Raw genomic sequence first — 10,000 nt, 5'->3', positions numbered from 1 at the left:
TGACAGCTGACCTCTTGTAAGTGCAGTGTGGAAAGACCAGAGTAACGTGCACACAGGAGCAAAGATTTCACTATACAACATCTCCTGCTTTACTTAAGTATTTGAGTCTAAAATGGATGGCTGCTGAAGGCACTGAAAAGAGGAGATTACCTCATCAACTTTTTGTTCCTTCTTGAGCTCGGCCATGTCGATCATCAGACTGAAAAACAAGTCACAAACAAAACAAAACTTTGACTGAGCGAGGTTCAGGCACTGCGTGGTTGTCACAGTTAATGGGTTCTGCTGGAAATTAAAGTCAGACACACAATGTTGCACTTGTTAAACACAACTGTGGATTCACTGTAGAAGCTCCTCACTTTCAGGGGCCCGGTCCTTAGAGGAAATCCTACTACCAGGTAAATGGAGTGTGGAATCCTATTAAATACAAACTCTTTAAGACAAATATGATTCGTAAAAGACATGAGAAACACAATATACAGAACTCAGTTAATCCATAAACTACTGAGCCTTTACGTTCAGCTTTTCGTAAACAAAAAAGTGCCTTAACTCATGTAAAATATTTAAACATCATAAATTATAAGTGACAGAAATACACTGTGTCTTTTGAGTTTAAAGTGACTATATATGTAACTTTTTCATGTTTCTGAAGCTCTGTAATTTTTCATCTAATGATCATAAAGGACCTGTAACAGCAAACGAGACTAACAGAGAACAGAACGTTATTTTTATATTGTTTTTAGTAAGGCCTCTGCCCGGGTTTGATTTTTCACGCGAAGTCACAGAATGATTAGGTAGAAGGAGATACAGTAACACATTCTGATGGGTCACAGATTTCTTTGTTACACCAGAAAAGCCTGTGTTAGTATCCAGCCAGTTGAGCTAGGTAAAAGAAAGCAGGAGATTTATTTATATAGGTCTAATTGTATTTTAATGTTATTTTAGAAGTTATCTGTTGTAGTTATGGCTGCTACTGGAGCAGCACCATCACAGGAAAGAAGGACATTAAACAAAGGTCGACGGGCGAGCCAACTTCGGTCGGGCTTTCAACAGATGGAGACCATTACGAGATTGTAAATAATTCAAAACCGCCCCCGAATTGGCCCTCAGGTATGTAATATGTCTTTTTCATTCATGATATAACTTTACAATGCGCGCTGTGGTTGTACGTCAGTAAACTACATTACATTACGTCCTCCTTCCATTTAGCACTCGTTTTTATTCCTTTTTAGTCCATGTTTGTGTTGGCCTATTATTTTCTTCTCCCTTGTCCCCCTGTACCTGTGTAAAGCGTTGTGGGTTTCTTCAAAAGTGCACTATTTTAATCTAGGATAATATTAAGTTGGTTGCTACAACAACCTCTTATTGCTTTGGCTCGTGACAGTGACAGAGATACCTGGTTTATCTCACGAGACATCCAAAGTAGGCTAAGTTACCGTATGAACACTGTAACTTCTTCTCTTATTGTAAATGAATGATGTTCTGTCTGAGCTAAACATTCATGGTGACTATATGACCTCCTGGTAACACTAACTCAGTAATCTCCAGTGGGAAATACAGCACCGTAAAGAAAAGAGCTTTAGGACAGCAGGTGTGGTAAAAACACTACAGCTTTAGTCCAAAGGGGCCGCTAGAATCAACACTAACGGAAAGTTACATATAGACTCTTTAAAGAAAGGTCAGAGGACGTCAAGAGAAGGAAACAGAGCAGGGTGAAGGAATAGGTGAAGGTGTCTTCTGGCAATAAGGTGAAGTTTTGATGTTTTAAAAGAAGCTGTACCTTCCCAGAAAGTCATCTTTATCAGTGTCTTCATCAAACAGCTCAATATCCAGATTCTGTCCTGAGTGATCGTACATCAAGGCCTGGAAATATAAATAAATACATTTGATCCTCACACACACACACACACACTGCTGTTTAAAGTGCTACCACTTCTACAAGTATACCAGAAAGTAAGGTTCTTTATGTTGATAGCATCCATGTATGCTGTATTGTTGGATGCATGAGGCCAAAATTAAATAAATAAATGGTATAAAATTGTAAATGAAATAATAAAATATATAATTTCCTCCCACTTTGAAGAACCCCTATTATACTCCTTTTCATATTTGAATATATAGTTTTCATTATTTCGTCATATGTGTACGCTTGGGGTCTACTACAATAGTTTTACATGTTTTTATGTTTAAAAAATATATTATGTTTCTCATATAATGATGCAGCTCCTCGCCTGAAACACTGCCTGAGCTCTTGGCCTTCCTGCAAAGCCCAGTCTGCTCCAATTGGTCAGCTGGCCCGCTCTGTTGTGATTGGTAAACCAAATTCAAACAAGCCACTGGCTGGGGCTGTGCTTGCTCAGACAGCACCTTTTTAGTGACATCACTAATTTAGGAATTTCAAACAGAAATGTCAGCGAAGCGAAAAAGTGCTGTATGTGGGAGACAAAGCTCCATTTGGAGTGAAATGTGTTTTTTGTACTATATATCTATCATACACAAAAAACACTATATAACACACTAAAAGAGAAAAATCCATAAAAGTATAATAGGGGCTCTTTAACTCAGACTGATGCTGGCTGTCAAACCGTCTCGCTCACCTCGTACACTTCATTCCATTTTGGGTTGACGGTATCGTTGATGACTTTGCTCTTGAAGAGTTGGGTCCCGACCTGGATGACTCCATACGGGTCTGACTTGCCTTTGATCAGCCCTCCTAGGAACGTGTCTTTACCGATCAGGTCCTGAGCCTCGATGAAGTGGATCCTCAGGACACCCTGAGGAGACAAACGAGTAAAAGAGTCTTAAATGAGGCTGGACCAGGAGAGGAGGTAAAAACAGGCCATCTCTGAATTCATTTTATAGTTAAGGGTTCAAGAACTTTAAAGTTCACTTATTATGCTTTTCTGTGTTTTCTGTCATATCTACAATGCTATAATGTCAGATGTTCATGTTAAACAAGGCCAAAACATTCAAATAATGAGGTAAACGTATTCTAGACAAATCCATGTGAGCTAAAACGTTCAGATTTCTACTAACTATTCTGAACACTCCAGTTTCAACAGTTTTTTCTACTCTCGGCTAAGTGTTACGCGACTCCAAGCCGGCCTTCTATGATTGGTCGTCTGCTCCAGGTAGGCAGGACTGGAGTGTTGTCTTTATTTAAGCCACTGCAGTGTTAAGTTAACATTGTGGCATGTAATTGCATGCTAACGGCAGTAAAATGTGTCATCTTGGCTGCCAGTGTGGTTAAATTCTCCCCAATTCTGGTTCCCATTACTCCAGAAACATTTTCTGTTTATGTAGTATTTGATGAATATTTGAATTATTGTTAATATATTCTATTGTATTCTAGTGTCCACTGCTAACTGTAGTAGCTACATGGCTAATGGCAGTAAACAATGTCATCTGTGCTGCCTATGTTGTTAAATTCTCCCCAATTCCGGATCGCATTACTGCTGAAACATATCCGATATGGTGATGTTTGCTACTAGATACTGCTAGCTATTAAGCAGCTACCTGCTAACGCGACATAGCTGTAATCTCGGCCAATGCTAGTCATTTCTCTCAGGTGATTTTTCACGGTACAAAGTCCTGTTATATACTCCATTGCAGTAGCTCCAGCTTCAACTAGTGAAACAGGGAGCAGAGGCTCCGGACATTCCAGGAAGCGTGCTGGCCAATCAGAGCAGACTGGGCTTTTTCAGGAGGGTTGCTTAAAGTGACAGGCGCTCCAACAGAGCATCTCATACAGAGGGTGAATACAGGTGCAGCAGCCATGGGCAGTATGAGATAAATAGTGTTTTTTTTTTTGTTTGTTTTTTTTTAACATTAAAGCATGTAAACATGTTCTAGTAAAAGCACAAAATGCAAGTATAATCCTGAAAATGCGATATAATAGTTGCCCTTTAAAAAGTGATGCAAGTGGTTAAAGGGTAACATGATTTTATTTCAACCGTGACCCCATTTTCATATGTTTTTGGGTCTAAGTGACTGATGGGAACAACAATCTCTGTAATTGGTCCAGTATTAAGCAAGACAGCGGGGAAACAATGTAACATTAACTGGAAATTGCGCACCTTCAATTTAAGTTCACTAAGTGCTTGTTGTGCCATTGACAAGCTCAAAATATTATTAGTGTCTGACAACATTATTTATATAATCAGTACTTTTATCATGGTAAAACACACTTCATTCAAAGTGGACAGAAACTAAATCAAACTATCAAAAGCCGTCTTGATTCATCTTTCCACTGTTCCAACAATCACCACTCTGGTTTGGTTGAAATAAATCCCTTAATTCACCCATTTACATGTGGAGATATGCTGGCTCTATACACGCTAAAAGTACTGATTATTTACATGGAGTCTGGTGGAGATATGCTGGCTCTATACAGGCTAAAAGTACTGATTATTTACATGGAGTCTGGTGGAGATATGCTGGCTCTATACACGCTAAAAATCCTGATTATTTACATGGAGTCTGGTGGAAATATGCTGGCTGTATACACGCTAAAAGTACTCATTATTTACATGGAGTCTGGTGGAAATATGCTGGCTGTATACACGCTAAAAGTACTCATTATTTACATGGAGTCTGGTGAGGTGGTTCTGGTTAAACAAAAGGGATCTTACTCTTTAACCAAAAGGTCTGTCTCTTTATGGATCCCTCCATAATGTTGTCAGACACTTAGAATAATTATCTGTCTGAGTTTGTCAGTGTCAAAAACAGAACTTTTAGTGGATGGAAATTGACGGTGCGCATTTGCCCTATATGATTACATGCTGCAGGTTACAGCGTTCTTGTTCAATACTGGACAAATTTCTTCAAACTTGCTCATAAAGAACAGGATAAGCTCTTTATCTAAATGTTGGTGTGATGATGTTTTCAGCCATCCATGGAGCTGTAAGATGCTGACATAAGTTAGTGGACGCTCTGCTGATTAAAACTTAATTCATGAGGGCTGTAAGAGTAAGTGAAAGAGTCATTTTTAGTAGTGCTGTCAGTTAAACACGTTATTAACGGCGTTGACACAAACCCATTTTAACGGCGTCAATTTTTTTATCACGAGATTAACGTTCTTTTTGGCCTAGCAAACTTTGTAGTTTTTTCCACATGCTGTTGCAACAACTAGTAACGTTAGAAAAACTACAACACCACACCGGATCTAGCTAGACAGGAAACAGAACAACAGGCACGCCACACGCACTTGTTTGAGCTTGGAGACGACCAAAGAGTAGTAGGCCAACGTTACGTTTTGAGTGGATGGCGAGCATGAGACAAAATGGATGCCAATAAGATTCTGAATGGAAAGTTTACTTTTAAAAAGTTGCCAAATGGTTCCATTGACAAGACCAAAGTGATCTGTGTGTTTTGTCGTTGTGAACTGAGCTATCATCGCAGCAAGTCCAGTCTGAAATACCACTTGATGGCCAAGCACACAGCTGATGCCAATTCTCTGCCCCCTCGTCAAAGCCAGGCGACAATGGATGACTTCAGACAGACGCACATGGATACCACAACTAAGAACAAACTTACTGCAGCCATCTATATGGGTTGCTACTGCATGTAGGCCTGTTAACGTTGTGGAGGACGAGGGTCTAGCTGATATCATAGCATTAAAATGAGAAAAAAATAATGGGACAAAAAGAAATCAAGGGACATTTAGAATAGATAAAAATGTGTGATTAATTGGGAGTTAACTATGACAGTAATGCGATTAATCGCGATTAAATATTTTAATCATTTCACAGCACTACTTTTTAGTTAAGTTAATCAAGCAGGCTCCATATATAAGCAAAGACGACTGCACGTGAGTTAGCTTTCAGCTCATATGAATTTGCAGCGCCTTGGCTGGTTTGTAAAATAAATACAAAGCAATTAATATTGTTAAAACAAATATGTGGGACCATTAAAATTGACACAGAACTGTCCATACACTCTGCGTAGGATCTGTTCCAAGGGTAGGGCCCTATGATTTCTGCGATACGGAATCTACACATGAAAATGAAATGAAATGCATATATTTTGTTGACGTATTAAATAAACAATTTTTTTTACTTCCTTCTCATTTTTCAGTTTAAAACAACAAGCAGAGACAGGTCTCAACAACAAGCAGAGACAGGTCACTACCTAAACCGTGGCCAAATGGCACAGCCTGTTGCCTAGTAACCATACGTCATCACGTTCACGTTGAGTTTGTTGTGAGGGAAAAAATGTCAAAGCGAGTGGCACCTCCCGACAACCATTTGAAATCAAAAGTTCATCTCAAGAACAAAGCTAGCTAAATCTCCAGCGGGAAAATCCCTCCAGGTTACCATGGAGGCAACGACTAAATCAACAGATACAAGCCGTGACTTTGTGGAAGATTTTGTTGCAACGTGTGCTAAAGCTGACATACCGCTAGAGAAAATGAAGAGGATACGTCCGTTTCTTGTTAAACATGGCAAGCAGAGAGGCAGACCCACCTGCCGCCGGTCTTTGACCAGCACACGCAAAAAGTGCTGCAAGAGATCCGTGGAAATAAAATCTTGGTTGTTGTCGACGAAACCTCTGACAACCGAGATCGCAGTGTCCTCAACATAGGGTTAGGGTCAACACTGCTTAGAAGTGAAAAGAAATCAAGCAAATCCGAAAAATCTGAAAGGGCTAAAAATGAATCCGAAAACTGAATTTGAAAAAAAATAAAACAGATTTCATAGGGCCCTACAAGGGACATTTGTGTAATAATTTAATATGAGGAGCAGCTGCAGTTCAGATTCAGTTCAGTTCAGTTCAATTATAGAAGGATTTAAAGATAGTTTATAGATAAGTTTGGGGATTTTTGGTGCTATTTCAACATCACACTGTTATCAATAACAAGAAATGCAACAAGTGATTATTTTAAATATTCATATTCATTTTTAAACAGTATAAAGCAGTGTTAAGCATAAAATTATCACATTTGAGAAGATGGAACCAAAGAACCAAATTATTATCAAATACTTTCCCACCGATCAACAGGTCGATTAATTGATTTATTGATTCAAAACTATAAGTAACTGTCTGTGTATATCACCTTGGGCACAGGGAAGCGTAGCTGGGCCAGCTCGGCCTCTCCCACCAGAGGGATGGTGATGCGGTTGGGCAGGACCACAAAGCTGTAGATGATGTCCTGGATGATGTTATCACACAAACCACTGAGATAGATGGAGGATAGAAAAGGAGGAGAGATAGAGGGGAGAGAGAGAATAGAGAAGGAACGTAATGAGAGGATAATAATAAAGAGTACATAATATATGTAAAAAAATAAAATAAAAAGCAAGTGCAATTACAACACAAAGAGCTGGAAAAGACCGTATAACAACAACAGAACTAGGGATGTAACAATTACCGGTGTAACGGTAAACCACAGTAAAAATGTTGATGATAACAATTGTCGATTTCATTATTATCACGGTGGATTACCACGGTGTGGAAACCGCGTGTTCCCAGCTTCATCCGAGGATCCTGAAGTTGCCACGTGGGCAACTTCCATTGTGGCGTGAGGAGGAGATGACAGCGCTCAGGACATTTATCAGCCTTGTATTCAAAGGCCATCATAACACTTGCTCTCTCTCCTGAGATGATTGACCAATCAGTGACGAGAGTCATCGCTTTGATCTCAGACAGGAGAAATGGGACAGAACAGCTGTAAACGGACTTTCTTCTTTATTGTTCTTTTCTTGTTAAAGTCGTGTTTAGCCCAGAACACAAGTTTAAACTATTCTTTCTTTTTTTAAGATACATTTTTTATTTATTTTTTCATTTTAAACAACAACAGAACAAACAAATACAATAGAACAAGAACAAAAACCCTCTCCCACCCCCCACCCTCCGCGGTCAAGAGGAAAAGAAAAAAAACAAACAAACAAAAACAGAAATCCCACCTTGTCTAGTCGCTCTCCTCTAATTCTTGTGGCGCTGAGGTCATTAGGACTGATACCTGTGATGCTGATGTCATTAGGACTGATACCTGTGATGCTGAGGTCATTAGGACTGATACCTGTGATGCTGAGGTCATTAGGACTGATACCTGTGATGCTGCAGCTTTCCATAGGTCTATAGTTGATGATTTGGCTTTGTTAATCCTTGCTGTGCTCAAGCATAACTATGTCTAGAAAATACGCCAACCACTGTTTTATACAATGCGAGTGGGGGGGGCAGGTTGGTTGCAGTTGACCCAGCTAGCCAAATTTCCTTCTGTCTCCCAAGCAGGTGTAATTTAGAGTCATCATTAAGTAAGAAAACAATCGGGTCAGTAGGGATTCAACATCCTATCACATCAGATATTATTGATGTTGTTTTATTCCAGAACACATGCAAATGTTCACACTCCCAGACCATGTGCAGGAAAGTTCCAGTTTGTTCAGGTTGACAGAACGTGCAATAGGGAGTAGGAATGACTTTAGAGACGTATCTCTTCTGAGGAGTCCATTATGTCCTATGACATATGTTGAAGTGGATCTGCTGGTGATTTGGGTTCTTGGAACAGTGGGAAATGTCGCAAACCGTCTCCCAATTAATTACGTTCCCCTCAGGGCTCAGCGCTCGCTCCCATTTCTTTAGTATTGGGAGTTCTCCTACAGATACTTGCATCAGTTTAGCATAAATCCTGGACACTAATCCTCTCACAGGAGAATAAACAAACCATTTAATGACTGGGTGTGCCTCAAGACTGTTTCCCCATGGCACTCCATAACATTTTAGGGCTGATCTTAAGCGAAGATAGAGGAAGAAGGATGTCCTAGGGACCTCAAAACTAGCTCTCAGGTCTTCAAAACTTAACATACCTTTCTCATTGAATAACTGGTCTAGAGTATAAATATCTCTGTCACTCCACTGGTTATAAACAAAAGGTTTGTTACCAGACATTAAGTGTGTATTGTGCCAAATTGGGGTATTCAAATTCCACATATTGGTGTAGCGTAGTTGCTCCTCCACGTGTTTAAAGTTGGTCAATGTGTTGGTGATAATAGGGCCATAGGCTAGCATACACTTTTTTGGACACACACTTGCAAAGGCAAGGTCTTGCAGTCTTAGACTTCCAGTGAGGTTTTGCTCTATTTCTCTCCATGAGACTGTAGATGAGGGGTCCATCACAGTCTGAGGGCCCGTAACTGAAAGGCTCTGTGATACACTTTAAGGTTGGGGAGGGCCATGCCTCCCGTGTTTGTGGTACGTTGCAGGGTAAAGTATTTTAGCCTGGGTTGTTTATTATTCCAAATATACTGCTGAATTAAGGTATCAAGTTTCTTCCAGAAATTTATTGGTGGGGGCAGGGGGATCATTGTACTTAAGAAATTCACAAGGGAAACTATGTTCATTTTAACAACAGCAATCCTGGACCGTAGTGAATCTGGCAGCGCGGACTAGTTGGCCAGATCTCTTTGAACATTACTTAATATAGTTTCATAGTTGTCCTGGAGGGATGCGTGAATGGTGATGCCCAAATATGTAATTTTGCTTTGGATTGGTATTGTATCACTAATAGCTGGTGTCACCTGTCTGTTGTTCAACAGAAGATTAGATTTATTCCAATTGATTTTATAGCTGGAGACTGAGCCAAATTTGTTCGAATTTTTGGAACAGAGTCCTCAAGGTCAGATATGTACAGCAAAATATCATCTGCAAATAACGATATTGAGTTGTTATTGGATTTAATCTGAACATTACATATTTTATTTTATTTTGCCTTATGGCCTGGGCTAACGGTTCAAGAGAGATCACAAACAGCATGGGGGGGGAAGCGGGCATCCCTGTCTCGCGCGATGGGGAATGGCTGTGAATGCAGGCCATTGGTTGAGACTATGGCTGTGGGATTCGCATATAAAGTACGTACCATGTCAATGAATTTGGCCCCAAACCGAGCCTCTCCATTACTTGCCACAAGTAGTTCCATTCTAGGCGGTCGAAAGCCTTTTCCGCGTCCAGTGATAAAACTGCTACCGTTGTTGGAAGGTTTTTGGCTTCTTCTATCACATGGAGT

General features: G+C 40.0%; 1 protein-coding gene across 2 annotated transcripts in view; it reads right to left on the bottom strand.

Annotated features, from left to right (window-relative positions):
* Positions 1 to 10,000, bottom strand: part of esyt2a (extended synaptotagmin-like protein 2a) — a 98,930-nt gene that overhangs the window by 27,516 nt on the left and 61,414 nt on the right. For both annotated transcript variants that reach the window (XM_078263899.1, XM_078263901.1), the window contains exons 9-12: positions 7,052 to 7,172; positions 2,595 to 2,771; positions 1,778 to 1,860; positions 151 to 199 (exon numbers count right to left, since the gene is read on the bottom strand). In XM_078263899.1, coding sequence (XP_078120025.1) covers positions 151 to 199; positions 1,778 to 1,860; positions 2,595 to 2,771; positions 7,052 to 7,172 — 430 coding nt within the window. The remainder of the gene's footprint in view (positions 1 to 150; positions 200 to 1,777; positions 1,861 to 2,594; positions 2,772 to 7,051; positions 7,173 to 10,000) is intronic.

This window comes from Sander vitreus, chromosome 12 (genome assembly GCF_031162955.1).
Source record: "Sander vitreus isolate 19-12246 chromosome 12, sanVit1, whole genome shotgun sequence".
NCBI classification, from domain to species: Eukaryota; Metazoa; Chordata; class Actinopteri; order Perciformes; family Percidae; genus Sander; species Sander vitreus.
This window is presented reverse-complemented; position numbering and strand designations above follow the sequence as displayed.